This window comes from Mastacembelus armatus, chromosome 17 (genome assembly GCF_900324485.2).
Source record: "Mastacembelus armatus chromosome 17, fMasArm1.2, whole genome shotgun sequence".
In the NCBI taxonomy this organism is placed as follows: Eukaryota; Metazoa; Chordata; class Actinopteri; order Synbranchiformes; family Mastacembelidae; genus Mastacembelus; species Mastacembelus armatus.
This window is the reverse complement of record NC_046649.1, coordinates 19,666,468-19,687,663: the sequence shown is the minus strand read 5'-3', so window position 1 is coordinate 19,687,663 and position 21,196 is coordinate 19,666,468. Positions and strand designations below refer to the sequence as shown.

Here is a 21,196-nt window from a genome sequence, read left to right as displayed (position 1 = left end):
ACATTTACCCAAGTTTAGTAGATTTTAATACATTTTGAGGTGCAGTTCACTTTACTTCAGTAATTTAGTTGTATACATATCCTTCTACTTTATGACATCTCAAATATTGCAAATATTATACATTTTTCTGATTGCTGTAGTTAGAACCATAATATACAGTGGTCAACGTGAGCTTCTCCTCCAGCAGATGCAACAATGTGCTGTGTTTTAATATAAGTGATAGGTGCATGATGAGTACTTTCACTTGTATTACTTTCAGTACGTTTTGCTAACACTTTTAGTTAAGTGAAATTTTGAATGCAGGACTTTTCACATTGCAGCAATAGATTTAATTTATTATTCCAGCACTGTCTAGGACCACCGTGAGAGTTCCCAGAGCTTTTTTTAGTGTAAAAACTACAGCGACGGGCAAAGCCCAGTGCGCGCGCACACACACACACTGTAAAAGGGTTGCCAGTTTGGTTCAGGGCCACCTCTGTGACTGGGAGCCAAAAGAAGAAGAAGAAGAGACCCAGCCCCTTTGTAGACCAGCAGAGACAGGCGTCCGGGTTTCCACCCCTCTGATTAGTTTCATAGCGAGGTTAGCGAAGGACTAAAGCGGGGAATGGCTCCTCTCAGGTTATCAAACGCCTCATCAGTGCGGGCTGTTAATGTTACAGTTTAACGCGGGTTTGTTTTCCACCTCCTCCTCCACGGTCCGCGGCTACTTCCTGGTGCCACAGAGAGAGGCAGTGCTGAGTTAAAGAGACAGAAATACTGACAGAGCCTCACAGAAAAAACACTGAGAGCAGAGAGGGGTTGGAGACACGATAGGAACAGTTGACTGGATTCCCTGAAATTGAAACCCCCCTCTCTCTCTCCTTATTTATACGTGTTTTTTTAGCGGTAATCGAGCCGTTATTCTTCGCGGGGTTGTGAACTAGCAAACGGGTTGGATGACGGTTGGCTGCGGCTAAAGCGGAATTGTAACGGGGAACGTATTCCTCCCTCCGACGGAGCCTCGCAGAGATTTTTCTTTAGCTTTTTTTATTTTACAGTAGACTCATCCCTGTGTTATTTTTAAACCACGATATCCACCCGATTGTTATTTTATATATATACATATATATTTTACGGTTCCACAAGGAAGGGTTAGGGCGACGGAAGATGGGTTGTTTGGGCAACAGCAAGACTGAAGATCAACGCATCGACGAAAAGGCACAACGAGAGGCTAATAAAAAGATAGAAAAACAGTTGCAGAAGGAAAGACAAGCTTATAAAGCCACACACAGGCTTTTATTACTGGGTAAGGCTGTTTTATATGTGTGTTATGTATTTGAAATGTAAGCTAACCGTAATCCCTTTCGTTTACCGAACACGTAGCCCCATTTGACAGCGCTTGCAATAATATGTCATGGGGGTGGATATTGATGGAAGCGAAGCTCCACCGGAACATACAACCAACTGGCTTCGTTTCTAAAATAATTTCTGGTGGGTTTCGTTTAACTAGGATGCCTCTAAACGGTGATATTTATATGTATTTTCTGGTCTGTTTTCGAAGGTGCGGGAGAGTCCGGAAAAAGCACCATTGTGAAGCAGATGAGGATTCTACACGTCAACGGCTTCAACGCGGAGTGAGTGCTGTTCAATACACTCATTAAACAGCAACATTAACACCTCAAAATGTATATTAATGCTTATTTTTATTGCGTCCCTGCTAATGAACACTGTCGAGGCCAGAATATAGCCTCTGAATGGATTTTCCCCAGGCACTGCAGCGCCTGTTGGGCCCAGTATCCCATGCAAAGCAGCTAATAACTCCCCCCACCCCACCCCTCTCTCTTTTTCTGTTTTACCCCTCCTTTTTCCTGTACATGTACAGTTATCATACATATGTGAGGATCTCAGTGTCACACAGATGTCAAATAAGTCACTGTTTCCTCCTTTATGTGGGGGTGAAAGGTTGTGATCGACAGAGGCCTATTGATGATTTGTTTTGCTGCAGGGCCTTGCATGGCATTGATCTTAGCAGTGGTCTATTTTAAACCAGCCCATTACACGTTAGAGTCCTGCAAGAGTATGGCTTTATGAGTAAATTTAAAGTATATAACCAGAAGAGGCTGGTTTAGAAGATATAAGGCAGAGTCTTGCATTTTGAGATTAAAAAGTAAAGTACAGTACATCATATTGCTTTACTTTTGCATTTTCCTTAACCTTATCTTGCATTTTACTGTTACCTGAATTTCTCTCACACATATTCCCAACCCCTCTACTGTATGTGCCATTGTATTAAAACACAGTCTAACCTGGCAGTAACCTCAGTCTTTCTCATAACCACCTTGACGATAAGACTTTTGTGGTCAACTGTGTTCGATGTTTTTTGTAACTGCTGCCTCACACGTCTTTTCTTTCCACATGTAGAGAAAAGAAACAGAAAATTCAGGATATTCGGAAAAACGTGAAGGATGCCATAGTGGTAAGTTTAATTTAAATTTCAATTATTCTCAGTATCTCTTCCTGTACTGAGTCCCACTGCAGTCTCATTTAACTAATTATTATTATACAGTTATACAGACTTATGATCAGATTTTTTTGGGGGGGTTTTCTTCCTAATGCTTGTTTTTTTTTTTTTTTTTTCCTCCCACTTTTGGTTTGTAGACTATAGTGTCTGCGATGAGCACTTTAATACCCCCTGTCCCGCTAGCCAACCCAGAGGACCAGTTCAGAATCGAATACATCAAAAGCATAGCACCTCTCTCTGACTTTGACTATTCACAGGTAAGATGTTTAAGTTTCTCTGTGTGGTTGCAGATGAGAATATGTGTTTGAGAGACAATTAAAGATGGACTAGGATGGCATAACTCTGCTGTTGCTGCCTTGCTTAATGTGTGTTTGTCTTTATGTGGGTATAACATTATATGTGATGTGAGCACTTGCTGGTTTTAGGAATCCTATAGCTAACAGTGTAGGTACATATAACTCTGGGATTCAGATATAGTTTTCCTATAACTGACAAACTGACATACAATGCTTGTGCTGACTGACATACTCTTTCCTTTTCACTCTTTTTTTGAGCATTGTTTTTCTGTTGATATATGAAATTGTTAATGAAAATGTCCACTAAGTTGACTTAACTATCAAATCAACAGTTAGATGACTCAAGTGTTGGTTAATGGTTTCACTTTTCTTTGTAGCTGGAGTAGATGTGCTGTATGTTGATTTTAATGCAGGTTAGAGAACATGGGATTATTTTCAGTGTGTGATCAGCCTTTTGATAGCACAAGGTCATGTGCTGGAAATGTGGATAATGTTTTACATAATTTTGAAACTGTTCCTTGTTTGACACCGGATATACAGATTGATTTTTTATTTTTTAAAAAAAAATTTTTAAAATTTATTTATTTTTTAAAATTACTGCACAATTATGGGAAGTGAAATGAAAGTATTAATAGGTTTTTATGTGTGAATCAAGTACAGGGTTAATGTACTTTTAGTGTATTGATTGGCACTTTTTCTGTTTGTTGTATTGGACTTGACAACAGTCCCCTGGTCTTATCATGTTTTGAGGCACTAAGCAATTTTAAAGTTTCAGTTGTTGCTTTCTCATATATCATATCATATATTCTCATATTTTTAGACTTGAAACAATTATATATAGGAATGATTCCCCAATTCCATGTTATACATTGTAGGAATTTGCTAACAATGACAGCCTGTTTCAGCTCCATGGAAATATTTTAGAAGTTTGCACTTGTTCACCATTTAAATTAAATTTTGTATATGGATTGGATCTTTTCACAGTTCTTAAAGTTCTTAAAGTTTGGCTAATGATGACTTGCTGACAGGGTGCTCATTGGCTTTTTTGGTCCTTTAGTCCTCAGGTCTAATCCATGTCAATAAAATATAGCTGTACATTGTTATTACAGTAGTCTTTTTTTTTTTTTTTTTGCCATTGCCAGTTTAAGCGGGCTGCATCTCAAGCTCCTTTTCAGCAACCATATTTAATGGCACATCTTTGAAATATCCATCAGAAGTATTTGGGTGTTAATTTCCTAGCAGGGTCCACAGTGAGAGTGTTAACAGGGCAGTGGTAGTCTGTGTTGCTGTGATGTGTTGTGTGAGGGCCAGGGCCATGGGGAGAGTCGGCGTTGAGTTCCCAGGCCCCGGCCAGGCCAAAGGAAACAACATGGCTCTGTTTGGAGTGTCTGCGCTTGTCATCAGTCTCAGGCTTTGCTTGTGCTGTCAGTGTCACCACTACATTGTCACTTATGCCACCAAGCATGATATCAAATACAGCAGCACAGGAACACAGCCAATCAGGAACCCGTCACTTTCACCTGTTGGCATCATTTTAAATCTGGTATATTTTAGCTGAAAAGTTTTTTTACAGATGATGTCACGATGAACCAAGGTTCACTAATTTCCCATCCTACCAATTGTAGAAAAACATTAGGTTAAGTGCATTTTAATAGTTGTCTTGTGATAAGATAGTGCTGTAGACAGGAGGAAGTAGAAGACTTTAATCTTTGACTTCCATTGTTTACCTGAATGGCTTTCTTTATATGTATTCATGGACATAGTGGAAGTAATATCTTGTCACAACTTCCAGCAGCCCAGCAGTTCAAAAATAATGGACATCTGTGAACTGTTTGTCACTTTTGCTTGTCTCAAGCTATTTGTTTATCATAACAGTTGCAATCAAGTAATTCATTCAAGACTTAATTTAGCTTTTAACTCTTCTTTACCTTCTACTGTTCTTTTGCGTTGTTGCATGCAGACCAATCTGTGTTATTGATGGTTTTTTATTGAATGCATTATGTTTTTTTGTTTGTTTGTTTTTTTTTTTTTTTTCACCAAATTATAATTCTCCAAACCAAAGGTCACCAACCCACGTTCCTCAAGAGTTACTATTCTGCTAGTTTTCCAGTTACATGTGCCATCTACTGCTTTACTGCCTTGATCTGGTATGTTCAGTCAAGTTGGAACATACCTTCTCAGATGACGTTGGAGTTGGGGAAGTTAAAGTGAATTGGTTAGCTCCAGGTTAGCAGCAGTGGGTAGGGCAGGGACAGTTGGAAAACAAGCTCACCCTGCTCCAAACATGAAGTCAGGTGTCATATATTGGGTATTTTGCATGCTGACAGTAGAATACAGGTACTCTAATCAGGAAAAGTAAGTCTGAGAGAGAGCAGTTTTGTCACTAGCTGTCTCTGGTTATCCAAATAAACAGTCATGAGTTATGGCTGCATTGTTTTGTCAGCTGTGGAATATGTTGTTGGAGGACAAGTGTTGCTACTGTTAAGTGATTGACTTTACTTTTAAAAATTTGATTTGCACAGCTTTTTATCACTAAGAACTTTCCTCTTGTCCTGTAGGTAAATGGACGTGCTTAGTTTTGATGGCTTTTAGTCTTTATCATCAAAGTATTGTTTTTCAGCAAGCTTCTCCTACAGTGTGTAGCTTTTGATAACAGAAGGCCAATGGAAAAGAAAGCACTGATACAAACGGTTGTCTATGCAAATGGAAACAAATGCCATTGCGGTAGCTACGCTAGTGACCTCACAGCATCTGTCATCTGAAATGGAGCAAATTCAAATAAGCTGTTTTACACTATTTAGCTTCCTCTCAGCCATGTTAACGTTTTCATGTAGCAATGTAACTACTAAAGTTTACGTATATGCTCCAAACAGACAGACAGTAATTAGGTACAGAAAAATTTGTTTTTGACTTCCATCCATCCATCCATTTTCTATACCCGCTTATTCCTTAACGGGGGGGGCAGATCCACGGGGATCTGCTGGAGCCTATCCCAGCTCTCTTATGGGTGGAAGGCAGGGGTGGCAGGTGAACTTCTGATTATGTCCAACCCCACCTGTTGTTCAGCTGTGTTTGTGAATGAATTGCTCTTCTTGAATTCTGTTCTTTACTAGAGGGTTACATGTGTATAGCACCCCCTTGTTGACAGCTTCTTCATAATGAAGATTTTGACTCCTAGAAGTTTGTTTGTGCTCTAATTGATTACCTGTGAATCTATGATGTGGGGCTAAAGGTGGCATGGAGAGCTGCTCCGTTTTTGGAACCATGTTATGAAAGATCAATAGTCTCAAACAGTCACTCCCTCTTCTTTGCTTTTGCATTTTTTTTTTAAGCTAAATTTGTCTGTACTCTTTAACTGAGGTAACGCATGAAAGTCTGGTCTCTCTGATCAGAGTTATCTAACACAGATATTCTATTCAAATACAATAAATGAGATAATGGTTTACAGATGAGCTAGTTACTTGTATGTGTGGAGATATTTGAGGTTATTGGCCATTGCAGTACATTTTGTTTTGAGGCCAAATCTCCATTCAAAACTTCAGTCAAAATAACTCTAGAGTCCACTTGAAGCTTAAGATGCAAGCCATTAGTTCCACAGCTTTGTTTTCCTAAGATGATTTAGATTTAGGCGATTTTGTTCTCTGTGTCAGTCTTACCTATATGATTCCATGTAGGTCCATCACAAGGCCAACTTCATTCACAAGATTGAACTGAGAATGGGTCCTACCAGAGGCACCACAGAACCAGCATCTTATGACTTTTGATGGAGTGGAAGTGAACTGGGAGGAGTAGACGAAAGAGTTAAAGGAGCTTGTGTTAAAGCAAATCCCCTCCTGGTCTCTTTCTGTGTTATCAGTTCCACTGTAGGGCACTGCAGCACACACTGCATTTATTCAAAGGCCCAGTGTCACACGCCTCTGTGGAAAAGAGCCCTGAGGACCCTACTCTGTCCCCCCCACCCTACCCCACCCCCACACCAACCCATTCCATCCTCTACCCCTTGTCCTCCCTCCATCAAGTCCCAGAGATTGCTAGTTTTGTCAGGCCTTTGTGTTTTCAAACCCCTCAGACCTGCAGAACTAATAGCAGAAGAATGTAATCAGTACTGTTGAATATTATCGATAGTAGTTGAGGTCACATTTAAAATTTGACTGAGACAGAAGTGGAAGCAAATACAGGCTAAAAAGCAAATATAGCCTCATTTCTTAACCAAAAGTTCGGCACAGCAGGTAGATGCTGTGTTACAGAAAACTGAAAGTAATGTAATGTATGACTGCAAGTAAACACAGCTACCATGATAGCATTATAATGTTCATGTTATCCTCCACTTATGCCTTAGATTCATCTGTAACCAAGAAGCAATAAACAAAAATTAAGACGTCTCTTTCTGTGAGCCCTTCTCTGCACACTGTGTCAGTGGAGTTTCTCCATGTTCAACTCAATCACCAGATCTCCTGAGAGGAGATCTCTCAGAGCATGTGATCATTTATCAGGCTTCTTCTCCCCTTCTCTCTGGTTCGGGGCTACTTTCATCCTCTTCCCAGTCAGAGTGCAGGGCTGGTGTTGAGTACAGAGAGTCATGTGGTGGTTCCGGGCTAGAGGAGGAACCCATCTGAAAGTTGTGCACAGGAGGTGATTAGGGATATTGGCCCTATCATTTTTGTTTAGGGTATACAGAGAGACCTAGGAACTCATTGAAAAGATGAGTTCCCCTCAGAATGCTCCCTATTGTCCAGGAACAGAAAGTTAGCTGAAGCACAGAGACTATGTATAGTCATTTTCAGTAACAATGGAATGCATAGATTTGGCAAAACAGGAGTGCTGGTAAGATTTGTGTATTTTAGGAGAGTTTTTGTTACAGTTTTTTCTGCAGTTTTATCTGGATTTGATTTCTGGATTGGATTTTTTTTAGCTATGCCCAACAAGTGTACTGCATTTGTTGCTTCAGGTTGTAGTTTAGAGGGGACAGCTTTTGACCAGAAAGTCATGAAATCAGGAACTTCTGGATAAACCAGTATCAAGGAAGTGAATGAGAAACTCACATCACCTCCCTTTGCTACTGATAAGAGAGGTGCAAAGTAGGGCTGCAACTAATGACTAATCTGCAAATGATTTCCTTGTAATCACTTGGTACCAGAAAAGAGTGAAAATGGTCATTGTAACTCCCAACAGCACAAGGTGATGTCATTATGTCATGCTATTAATGATCCAAAATATATAAACATCCTCTTTACTATAATGTAAGACCACGAAAAGCATCAAATTCTCACAACATAGTCCCATCTCATTTTTTGCATTTGGCATTTTTGGAAATCAAGCTAAGTTAGCTAATCTTATTTTAGCTTAGCTTAGCATCGCATAAATACTAGACGCATGGGGAACAGCTATACTGGTTCTGTCGACAGTGAAAAATGCCTACTCAGAACTTTAAAGCTCACCAGTCAGCATGTTATGTCTTGTTTGTATAATCCATACACAAACTGAAATGAAAAAAAAGATACAATTTCTGAATTAGGGGAAATTTGTGCTGTAAATATTTCTTGATAACCAACAGTTTGTCTGGCAACAAATTTGTGTCAGGCGCACATTGCCAGATGGAGCCTGAAAGCACAGGTTTTAGTATACGGTAGGTCTGTGTTGGCTATTTAAACTTTTGTAAAAGGCTTTAGTTACACCACATGCAACATAATTACCTGTGTTACATGCATTTTCTTTACATAAAAAGTGATTGCTAATGTCTCACAGATATAGATACTGCTGATTAGGTGATTCTGTAATATCCTTCCAGAATTTATATATTATTTAAGCGAATGGGGTTAAATTACATGTGCTCAGAAGGAGGGAAATTTCTGTGGATTGCACGTTTAGATGAGTCTTCCCTCACCTAGAATTTGTGTGTGTGTGTGTGTGTGTGTGTGTGTGTGTGTGTGTGTGTGTGTGTGTGTGTGTGTGTGTGTGTGTGTGTGTGTGTGTGTGTGTGTGAGAGTGTGAGAGAGTTCATTTTAACTGTGTGAATATGATTTTTAAGTTCCATAGACTTTCCATCATGACACCATACTTCAGCATTATCTAATATATGACATGGTCTGTTGTTTGTTTCTTAATGTTTTTTTCTTTTGCCCCTCAGGAGTTCTTTGATCACGCAAAGAAGCTGTGGGACGATGAAGGAGTGAAGGCATGCTTTGAGAGGTCCAATGAGTACCAGCTCATTGACTGCGCACAATAGTGAGTTCAAACTTCAAAAGATATTGTGTGGAATGGTTATGAGTTTTGGATACTTAAAGGTTTACAAAAGATTGCTCATAACTGCTTAAATTATTTAAACAGTTGTCCACAGATTCATAATAGACTGAGAGCAAGACAAGTGAGTTGTATATTTTTACAGCCTGTAAACTGTTGTCACATCCCTGCTCCGCCCATCCTCTTTGTGTTGTGTTTGAAGTGACAGCTCTGCAGTGTGTGCTGGTGTCATTTCATATATGACTGTGGCTAAAATATGTTTACTCTGGGTGTGGCAAGGCAAGCAACAGTTGTGCTCGTCCTTTGGAAGATTATACATATATCTCCTCACGTCAGCATGTCTGACATTTGATCGTGGTAATATGCAAAGTTGGGTCTGACCTGTATTAAAATGCCCAGCTGTGGCTTTCTTTGGAATCAAATTACTGCAGTTTTGTCTATAAAGCTGTAGTATTTCTTATTTCAATGTTTGGTGGTGACAATAATCAACTGGTGGTCTTAATAGACTAAGTTGTTTGTCTGGCTCAACAAACAATATGTGGGTCATGATTTTGGCTTCCACCTGCATGATGATTTTCTTAATACAATTGTACTTCACATACTGTAGTTATGAAATACTGATAACTGCTGTGTGGCAGTGCACAAAAACTGTTGCCTATTTGCACAATGCCCCATATTGTTTGAAAGGCTTTTACAATACACTGGGCCACCATAGGGTGCTGTTGGTCTCTGTTCCCTGTAAAAGGAAGTTTGGATATGTAAATTGATTTGCTGATTACAGTGCTTTCCTTCGTCTACCTCTCTGACTCACCTCTACCTTCACATGTAAATATGAGGACATATACCTGGCACAGACTCAGGAGTGCAGCTCACTGGAAGTTGTCCCCTCCCATCCTTAAGGTTGGCTCCCTCAGGGTTTGTCAAAGGCACTTTATCAATGACAGGTGATCCTGTGATCCTGTGTTACATCGGTGTAATGTTGAGATGTTTGAAAGATGGCAGAGAACTAGACAGCCTTTTTGCTCTCTTCCTGAAAATCTTTATATGTTTTTAATATGTTTCTTCAACATAAATTTGACTTCAGGTCAAGTCTTCTCTGGTTACTGTGTTTGAAAGCAGCTTCCATAGAAATGAAAGAGATAGTCAGGTGATGGTTGGAGAGTCACATGAATCTGTAAGGTTGTTACTGTCCAGGGCCTGTGTTTGTCTTTGCTGCCTCTGAGTCAGCCTGTGTCTATGTGCGGTACGACTGCACTACATGTAGAAAAGCATCAGCTGTTTATTTCACTCAGTATTTCAGTATTGTAATGATGCCACGTTGTGGTATTATAGACATTTAAAATCTTCTTTCTTATGTTCTTGTTGCAACTTTGCAAAGTCAGTGGTCTTCTGAATGTTGAACTGAGAAAGAAAATTTTATATTGTAGTAGCTAAACCAACTGAGGCTTGCAGCTGACAGAAGCATTGTCAAAACTGTCCTGTGACAAAAGTAAACATTAACAAATTAAAATGAAGGAAGTGAAAAACAGTATGTTTAAATTGTGAGGTGCTGGTTTATATGTAACTTTTGTGGTATTAGAGTGCATGTTTGAACTTGGTCATTATGTCTTCTCTACACTTCTTTCTGTGTTTATCTGGCATTTTTGCATGGACGTTCTGATACAGCTACTCTTCTAAATGCAAACTACTACCTAATTACTGGTCCCAGTCCTCCTCTGTTTTTCAGCTTCCTCCTCTTGTATATCACCATTTTTTTTCTCCATTTGATTGTACCTTTCTTCTCCCTTCCTGCTATCATCCTATCACTGCCTGTCTGGCTCTTGCTCTGATTGCTGCTTCTGATTGATTGACAGCAGATGAGCAGTTGTATGTTTGACCAATAACTCGACAAAAAGTTTATTTTACTGATGTGTAAAGCAGATAACTAATTGCATTAAGTTTGCTTGAACTTACAAACTGGAATTTGAGTTATAATGTACTTTATAACCATGTAGCACTAATGTGATTGCCCTCACTTTATATGTCAGAAATTTTGTGTTTGATTTTCCTGTTTGAGAAGTAGTTCAGTTGTGTGAAGCTGCTTTTTTTTTTTTTTTTATTGCTCAAGTGCGTTTCCTCATCCCATAGTTAAAGTATATAGACCAAGTGTGGGCATCCCCTGTTTCTGGAGAGCCACTGCCTGGAAGATACCAATCTACTTTGTCTTCCCCCACTCCAGCCTCATCTAAGATGGTATCTTCCAGCTTCTGATTGATTGAACACACCTAATCCAGGTAATCAGCAGTTTTTAGGGCAGGGATAGGTGGAAAACAAGCAGGACAGTGGCTGTTGAGGAACATGGGTTGCCCATCACTGGTATAGGTGATTTAGTGCTTATGCATCTTTATACCTGCCATGGTTTTTAGATTGGTGAAAGATGGTTTCATGTTTGCGGTTAATTTTGAAATCCTGCTGTTCTTTGGAGGCATCACATTATGCCTTTATTATGTGTGTTGTGTGTTTGATTGATGTCTGAGATTTGTTTGGCCTCTCGCTTACTTCACCTCTCAGTTTTAACCTCTGTTTGAACTGTTCTGGATGGAAGGCATTTATTAGATACTTTGTCCTACATGGCAGAAGGCCTGTCTGTGTATAAAGGCTCACATACACGCACCTATTGTTGTTATGACCACTTAAGTGCACTAACTGTTGTCACTCAATATCCTGGATATAGGGAAGCACTGGTGGATGGCCTCTGCAGCCAACTGGGCTGAAGAGAAGGAAGCAGAGTTCTCAACTTTGAAACCAGGCTGTATTTAAATGAAACTTTAGTATTTTGCTGTAAATATTGCTTTTGGCTCTTCTAAGTTCAGAAAACACATTTGACTAAAACTGATGGTGTCCCATCCTCCTCTTGTAATCCTATGGTCAGTCCAGGAACTTGTCATTTCATCTTTTTTTTTTTTTTTTTTTCCCCCCACACCTGCCCTCTTTTTTTATTTTATGTGTTAAACTTACAATGGCTTGTGTTTGTGCAGTAGGCTATATTTTGGATGTGATAAGAGTGTGTTCAGTCACTTTGAGAGTAAATTAAAGAGGAAGTTGTCCTACATGTGGCTGGAGGAACAGATTGGTAGCAGCCTTACTCGCTGATAGTCAAACACAATAGATATACTATGAAATTGTATTTGGATTAAATAGAAATAAATTTTGGTTAGATATCGCTGTATGTCCCATTTAGATTTTGTGAGCTGAATGGCAGAGATTACACACCTCTAGTGTTCCATCTATGTTGTCCTTCAGAGACCTTGCTTCACTGGCAGATATTTTTTCCAGCAGGCCCAATGCTGAACAGCCCATTGGACAAAGGCACAGGAAATAAGAATAGGCCGATGGCGAGCGCTTGTAATGCCAAAGAGCATGTCCATATTGATGCTTTTGGAATCCTGTCACCCATTGATCTGCTCTCTGCAATGCACATTTATACGTTTTAAGAGCGTAGATATGTGTCTGCCAGTTGATTGATTATAAGCTATTTTCAGCTGCTGCGGCCTGGTTCCATTGCAGTGCCTAGGATGTGTCAACAGCAAAATCAAACCCTTTTTCACACGCAAATCTGAACTCCCAGGCCTCTCACTTTTTTATTTGAGCATTTGAGAGTTTTTTTGCACTTCCCACCAGATATTACGCAGTTCATGACACAGTTCATATATTCTAAGATATTTCTAACTATAGTGGTGATTATTTCCCAGTGCCTCATGCAGTTTAGGCTGGTATGAAGCTCTCTCTAGGTAAATGTGTATGGTAGCGGGGAGGTGAGGCTGTTGCACCAGGGACTGGGCTAGAGGAGATCTGGCTTGTATGGAGATTGTCCTGGAGTTGGAGTTGGGGAGTGTAGGGCAACTGAAGAAAATGAGGCTATGAAACGGCTTAGCAATAAAGCTGGGTTTATTCCTGCAATGAGAATGAAGCCTGGGGTAGAGATGGAGCTGATGCTGTGTCTGGAGTTGGCTTTAGATGCCTTTATCTTACGTAAATTAAACACTTCTTGTGACTTAAAACAGCATACTCCCAAAACACTAGGTGGCCAACCATAGACTGTCGTTGATCAGTTTGAGTTGTGTACACATGACCGTGGCATTCATGCCACTGAATAGGTAAAGCATTTATGGCACCACCAAAAGTGGTACCACCACCATTGGTTCTAATCAGTCTTAAATAGAAGAGGCAAAGATCCAATATTGTGGATTGTAAAAGAGATATTTTAAAAGATGCTACAATATGTCCTGACTCCCTCTGGAGTTGAAATAGTTTTTGGGAAAGTGTAGGCAGTCTGTGGTATGTTATACAGTTGTTTTTAATTATCTTATTTATTTATTCCTTAAATGTCGCAATTCATGCTGAAATTACCAATGATTCTTTTTACTATTCATTAATCTGTTGGTTGTTTTCTCAATTAAATAAATCACTGTTTAGCTTAAGTCTGAAAATAGTGAAAGTCATCATTCTTTGCTTCTCAGTGACAGGGCTACATCCTGTTTTGTCTGACCAAGTCCAAAACCTAAAGCTGTTCCTTTTAAACAGTTCTTCATTTACTGTTCATAGGTCTTTCAAAAGTTACAAATAGGAATAATACTGTTTTAAGGTCAATTAAACTTAATGCATCACAAATAACTACTGAATTTGATTGAATTTGCATCGACTATTATAACTAAGGATGTGGTGTTATGTACATAGCCATGGTTGCAGAAGCACAGCTGGAATGGGACTGGTCTCCAGCAGCGTCCAGAGTCCAACAGCCAGGGCTAGTGTATGGATAGACATATCTGAAGCTGCATCTGGTTCTTGGCCTAGGCTGGGGTTGGGCTAGGGTGTAGTACTGGTCACGGGACTCTGTCACCAGCCTGGGGGCCACTGACACAGTCATCTGGAACAGTAAAGTGCTAAGAATGGCCAGCATTGTCAGCCAGCCCTGGCCCCTGAAGGGCCTACAGAAACAGAGGGGCTACGCTTCACAAACAGTGGCTCTCCTCAATAAGGAGCCTCTTCTGTTCACGGAAGAGCCAGGGAGAGCGATATTTATACACCGGCTGCATGTCAGTGCTACTTTTTTCTGATGGCCATCTTCTGCGCTCTGGGTATTTCTTAACATATCTGAAGTGGTCTGTGTATTTACATTTCAGTGAAATAGCTTCTTTTTTTTAAAGATTGATTATCATGTTATTTTTAAGAAAAGAAGAAATTAATAGAGTAATATAATAGGCAATGATGGGCTGGTATGGAGAGCAGACTACAGAAAGAACAAAAAACATAACTTGTTTGGTGTGATTTTGGAAAAGAAAATGACAGATGATGCAACAGTGTAGCCAGTTTGCTCCAAATTCAAACAGTGCTGCAAAGAGCAAAATTAAGATATATAAGTAATGACATTAAAAACATTCTGTGAATCGTGTCTTTATATCAGATTCAGGTCACTTTACAAAAATGTTCATATTTTCTAGTTGTTGAGCACGTTAGTTACTTCTTGTTAAATCTCTAGATTTTTTTGTTTTAACAACTTTTTAACGTGATGATAAATTGCAATCCCACATTTACTACAGCAGAATTGAAGTCGTATTTATAACTACATTATTTGTAAAAAAAAAATACTTTATTCATAAAAAGAGTCCTGTAAGGCTTTAATCCAGATTAACAAAAACCTTTGTGTCACTTGCTAAAATCAGATGACCCTGCTGTCAGCTGACCGAGAGATAATCAAAGGAGGCACTATGGAAGTGTGTGCGTGTTTGTGTCCATGTGTTTGAATATTTCTCTGTGTGAGAAGTTGTGTGCTTGTGTGCATGATTTCCGATGAAAAGGAAGGAGTGGCTTTGAGCTAAACGGTAGAATCTGATCCACTGGAAGCTCAGTGGGACTCCATCTACACAAACCACTGTCCTTAAGGTTGTTAGAGCCCCCTGTGGGACCAACTCGCTCGTTCTTTCTCCCACTCTTCCTCTTGCTCTCTCTCTCTGTCTCTTGAGTCCTCTCCTGAGGCCACAAAGCAACAGCAGAAAGGATGTCGCAGAACACATGTTGTTCCCTATATCAAGCATTTTTCAAAGTGTGTGTTTGTGTAAATCCTTTTCAGAGAGAGCATCATATAACATTTAACATCTTAACTTTCTAAATGCCAGAGCTTTAGTGTTACTGTAACTGCTAATTGGTTTTTCTTTCCTTGGAAATACTGTGGATGTTGCAGAAGTTGTAGATGTGAGGTGTAGAAGGTTCTCAGCCGTGGCTGGGCATTTGGAAACAGTTAAGAGAGCCTAAAGCTGCCCGGCAAAACATGCTACATGTCACAAGATTAGCTACACTACCACTGTCTTTATTTTGTTTTTAAAGAACAGAGGTTCTTACAGACCGTGTTTAGTCAATGAACTGAAAGCCAGCGTTGTCTGTAGAAAAAGATAGATTTGAATATTATGTCTAAAGTATAAATGTATATTTTAAAGAAAGTAAACAATTTTTGCACTAAAAATAAAATTAGCAAAACGATCGTGTTTAGTTTGTAGGTTTGTCTCATTCTTTAACATGAGCTGTGTTGCAGAGAAAAATGGGAATTAATGTTCCACTTAACGAAGGGGGATTGTAGCTATAAATAGATCTTTATTTTTGGGTTAAAATGTGCGTCCATTTTAAAGGACAGACCGAGACACAGAGCTGGGCTGGTGAATGGCGGAAATCTGTGTCTGTTAGTGTGCCGACTACACACACATATACCTTTCTCTCTCTCACACACACACACACACACACACACACACACACACACACACACACACACAGCCTGCTGTTGACCAGGAGTGTAAAGGCACAGACTGCTGGAGGACAGCAGTGGCGCTGCAGGTTCCCTGCTCAGAGATTGTGGAATGGTCGTGCATAGACCCCCTCCTCCTCCTCTGTCCGTCTCTCTTCACTGAGGCTCCCCCTCCTCTCTCCTCCCATCGCTCCCTTTTCTCCCCCTCCCTTTCCACCCCCCACCCCCTTTAGAGCTTATGTAAACTAGCTGTGGAGCCAGGGCAAGCTGAGGCTATTTTTAGCAGCAGCACTGCAGAGCAGAAACTGGCGGAGGGTCACGTGTGCGCAGCCGAATCAAAGGGAGTATCCTGGCAATGCGCTGTAAACAAAGGGAAGGTCAGTAGCAGAAGGTGAGACACAAAACGCCTCTGTGGTGGTTTTGTGTGTGTGCGCGTGTGTGTGTGAGACTAGGCAATGGCTAGGCATACCTTTTCTTGTCTTAATGCCCTGACATGAAACAAATTATTGCAAGTGTATGAATGCAGCCATATGGTTTCCTGCTCGCTCTGTCTCCCCCTGCCCTCCACACACATACACAACTCAACCATTTCTTCCACTGCTAGAGACAGAGAGGAGGGAGCTGGATTGATCAAAGTGGGGTTTGACACGCAAGGAGACATTTTGCTGTCTAATCATGACCAGGGCTCCCAGCTCCACACTCTCTCCCTCTTTCCTATCAGCATAAGCAACAGCAGACTTGGAGTCATGCAAAATCCATCAAAAGCCATATGACTGTGTGTTTAGCATTTACATTACTATGTTTTCTACTGAGAGACTGACCTAGTTTTTTACTGTAGCTCAGGTGGTGTGGCCTGTAGCCCAGGCTAGCAGTTAACAGTGTCTAGCCACACCCAGGCAAAAGGTCTCAGCCACTAGTCATACAAGCCTCAACTTTCACCTCCTGTGGAATGTGGTGAGCGAGGGGCACAAAGCTGTTTATAGAAACCTTTTATATTTTTCTGTCACATCAGGCTGTTTGCCTAGACAGCTTAAGCTGTTGGCTGTTTTATCAGACTGACCTGAAGGAGGTAGTTTGGAGGCTAGCTTAAAACATACGGATCCAGCACAAGCTATGGTTCAGCAGCTTTGGTTGAATGATTTATTGTGGTACCCATTCTTCACCTGAGATTCTGGATGGTCATTTTACTGATGATCACCAAATAGATACTGGTCATGATCTATTGAAAAGTGTCCTGGCAAAAAATATCCCATGTCAGGGGATTATCCAGTTTCTCATTTGGTGCCTTTGGGGCTTTTTTTGGAGTGACACTGTACTGTAGAGCAATATTTATTTCATGTAATGTCAGTCCACACCTGAAATGTTTTTACAGTTGCTACAATTTAAGTAAAGTTGTAATTTATTTATCTGTTCATTTATGCATGTTGCTTGTTAGTATGTCTTCCTGTTCCTGCTGGAAAGCTAATACAAGATGAACATATTAGCTAATAGACAGAAAATGTATTTCTAACCTTTTATTACACATATTCCATTAATCACCAACACATCAAATCATTTCAGATCAGTGATTTTGGGAGGGGAGGATGCCTCTCTTCCTCCATGATTGTAGCTACCACCATAGTTTTCGGTTACCACTTGGGCAGAAAGTGTAATTTTAAGCATGCATTAGCATAGCTAGGCCCATGTCATGTGGCTCCTTTTGACTGCTCCATGCTTTGTCCCATCTTTATAAATTATCCCAGGCGGTTTAGCTTTCAACTCATATAACCCTGTGTGCCTACTTTATCACACCTGATGCTGTGTCTGTTGTGCCTGTGTACAAGCTACACACAACACATTATATTCCTGCTTTTTCTCCCTTTTCCTTGACCTGTTTTTGTTTGTGTGCTTGAGATGGTGACACTCTAAAATAATCTGTCTTGATAAGCCTAAATTTGCTCTGCTCTTCCACTGAACACACACACACACACACACACACACTGACATACATAACAGTGTAGGAAGCTAGCACAGAACATGGATCTGCTCTGTGTTGTTGTATGGCAGAGTCTGGGAATGGAAAGATGCAAGTGTGGCCTGGCTTAGGAAGAGATGGGAGGATAGAGACAGAAAGAGAGATGGAGGAGTGGTATGGACTGACTGGGGTTGCCATGGGAACCCAGCTGCTAAAAGCAGGCAGGGTCAGTGTGGAAGAGAGGCTGTGTGCAGCAGGAGCGAGGGGATGCCACCCACAGGCCAGTATGTGAACTACACAGCACTCGCAGTCCTGTGCAAACTTGATTACTGAGTTAAACCCAGAGAATCTACATGTTTATAATCTTTAAAAAAAAAAAAAAATTAAAAAGGGAAACAACTTGTTTTTGTTGGGACCGGCATAGGTAGAGTTGATACCTAATCACCAGCCAGTTCAGGCTGCACAGCTCCGGTTGGGCTTATGCAATCTACACTGATACTGTAGACTCCCCTCTCTGATATTGGTTATTGACTTTTGATTAGAGGAAAAGAGGAAAAGCTCATTTTTACTGGGTCACTGGTTGACTTCCAAGCGGAACAACTGATTTGACATGGAGACTGCGGGTGTTTACAGGCAAGAGAATTGAAACCTGCTCGATATTGTTGATTAGACTATTTTTATTTGTTTTTTTGTTTTTTTTTTTTTTGTTTTGTTTTTTTTTTTTGGTGCAGACTAATTCAGTCCCTGACAGATAGTGTATTGATGTTGAGCTTCAGTATTATTTGGAGAAACCCATAAGTCAATCTCACTGTGAGAGCTGTACTTAGGAGCTCAACAAGGGACATAGTTCAGTCCACGTTGTGGCTCAAACACTGAATTTAGGGGCTGAGTCTATTTTAGGAAGAGGTAGTGTAATGGTCCACATAGACACTGAACAGAGACAAAAGGGCATTACAATGTATTTTACATTTTTATACAACACCTTTCAAAACCATGACTTGATGCGGTCTTGGAAAGCGAATTGCCGGCCTTGAGATAAAGCAGGCACTTTTGTTTACACAAGATTTGGTTTGACTTTCAGGAGTGTCTCCGTTCTTGCTCCTATATTTAGGAAGTACCCACTGAGCCGTTGATGGATTTGTCTAGTATCAGATCCATCTCCCAAACTGCACAGTGTTCCTGTTTGGATGGATGTGTTGAACCCCAGGCTCAGATCTTTCCACCAGGTGACCAGGATCCTACACAGCTCCAGCTTCACACATAGATCTGTACTGTAGCAGTTCGATACACTGACACTCTGTGCTATGCGATGAGCTGTGTAGTGCAGCTGGTTTTGTTAGGATACTGGGTGTGTTTTGTAAGAGAAGACAACTGAAGCATGAAGGAAACATTTACATGCTGAAATATTAGATTGTAGTCAGACAGTCATGTCATTTTATGAATCATCCAAATAGAGGTTTTGGATGATTTTGGGGGGGGGATTTTTCAAGAAATTATACTAAGCATTCTTTGGTTCTAGCATATATGAGGATTTTTTAATTACATTTGTTTTATATCATAGTAATTCTGTATTTTGGAGGTTTGGACTGTTGGTCCAACGATACAAGATTATGTCTTGGAAATTACAAGGAGCTTTTTAAAAATATATTTAATTTAATTTAATCAGCACAATGATAACTAAATTGTTTGAGGCAATAACTGACCAATTACGAAAATAGGTGTCGTTGATGCTGGTCATACCGTTTTGTGATGAGCAGTCATTGCTCTGAGCATTACCTCGGCATCATTGGTTCAGTGATGCTATTTGCTGGCAATTTTCTTTAAATTACCTTTGAGGTCTTTCTCGTGGTGCTCTTTTTTTAATTTGTCCATGGTGAATATTGCTTGTCCTGTATATTACCAATAATTGTCTCTGATACTTTAACTCTCTTGGTCTTGGCAGAATAAACCTTAAACACAATGGAGCTACAGTAAATATATGATACAGAAAATCCTGTGTGTATAGGGTAGAGCAAATGTGTGTGTATAGGCTAGATTTAAATCAATCTATGTCAAATAGAAACATTGTGATGGTGATGTTGCCGTGTCTAGGGTTTTAAAGTGCTGTCACCAGTCAGTTGGAGACCAAAGTGAAAGTCTATTATGCTGTCCTGAGTGGCTGAAAATATGGAAACTATTGATTGGCTCCTCTTCACTGCTAATTAAAGATGGTCCACTGTTTGTAAAAAAGTCAACCCGATTATCAAATGAGCACATGAGGCTGGGCGCTGTTTGTTGGTGTGACTGTCTGTTGGGGACTTTTTTCCGGTCTTTGTTCCAGCGTCTTTTTTTTTTTTTTTTTTTCCACTTTTGTACATGTTTGTAAGTGATATTAATATAAATATTTGTTTTGTAAAAAAATATGGATGTTTTGTTTGTTTTGGTTCACTTTTTGCCAGTTGGTTACTTATGCTTTATTTGTATACAGGCCATTTTGTTTGTTTGCTGTGGCTCTGAAATCATATGCAAGCTTCTATCAGTGAACTGGTTTGCGACGAAGCTCCCATGGAGTTGAGGTGACCCGAAGCCATGGTATCAAGTGTTTTAGTAGCTCTACTTCTCTGTTACCACCACCACCACCACCACCACCATCCATGGGCAGCAACATGTGAGGGGCTGAGGCCTGATGCTCCCCAGCATCAACCATCCCTCAACATACTGGTATTTGTGTTTGTGTGTGTGTGTGTGTGTGTGTGTGTGTGTGTGGGAGGGTGGGTGAGGGTTTTGGTTGCGTGTGTGTATTCATGCTTGTGTCTGTGTTTTAATGGAAAGACGAGGCCAACAACACAGAAAGACCAGGCCAAGTCAAGCGATCCTGTCCACAACAAAAACTATACATAGCAACACAGACTGGCCCGCAGGACGAGTACATTGTGTTTTGGCTAAATACAGAGACAACCCAGCCCTGCAGACACAAAGAGAGGGACTGTAATAGACAAGATAGTAGTGGAATTTTTAAATTTGTCCTGCCAGTTCAGAACAAACTGTCACTGAATAGTGAAAGGCCTTTTGATGTGGGGGTGGACAGAGTGTAAAGATTAAAAAAAATGAATGAGAAATTACAGCTGGATTAATGTGGTTTGATGGTTGCCAACAGACTTCAAAGTGGAAAAAACAGACAAATACATACTAAGAACAAAGTGACAAAGAAATGGCCTTTTATTCCTCAGAACAACCACATCACATAATGATCTCTGATGCCAAGAGTGAATAGTTAAGGGTGGACGCTGAAGAAGCCAATATAAACCGCTGATTTGTCTGGACATAAAACACAGCTCTTCTTTGTGGCACTTGACCAGAATGGCCATACTCACAGAAAACTGCACCCAAACCTTTTGATAAGGTATTATCTGGACAGCCACTCTGTAATCAATGTTTTCTCTTTTTGCATT

The 21,196-nt window shown here is 40.2% G+C and overlaps 1 protein-coding gene across 2 annotated transcripts in view; it reads left to right on the top strand.

Moving 5' to 3' along the window:
- LOC113134511 (guanine nucleotide binding protein (G protein), alpha activating activity polypeptide, olfactory type) overlaps positions 1-21,196 on the top strand; it is a 37,186-nt gene that overhangs the window by 7,976 nt on the left and 8,014 nt on the right. Inside the window, exons 1-5 of one of the 2 annotated variants that reach the window (XM_026313923.2) lie at positions 529-1,285; positions 1,541-1,613; positions 2,401-2,455; positions 2,638-2,757; positions 8,924-9,021. In XM_026313923.2, coding sequence (XP_026169708.1) covers positions 1,147-1,285; positions 1,541-1,613; positions 2,401-2,455; positions 2,638-2,757; positions 8,924-9,021 — 485 coding nt within the window. In that variant the 5' untranslated portion in view covers positions 529-1,146. Of the gene's footprint in view, positions 1-528; positions 1,286-1,540; positions 1,614-2,400; positions 2,456-2,637; positions 2,758-8,923; positions 9,022-21,196 lie in introns of those variants that run through there. The other variant, XM_026313921.2, reaches the window with a different exon arrangement.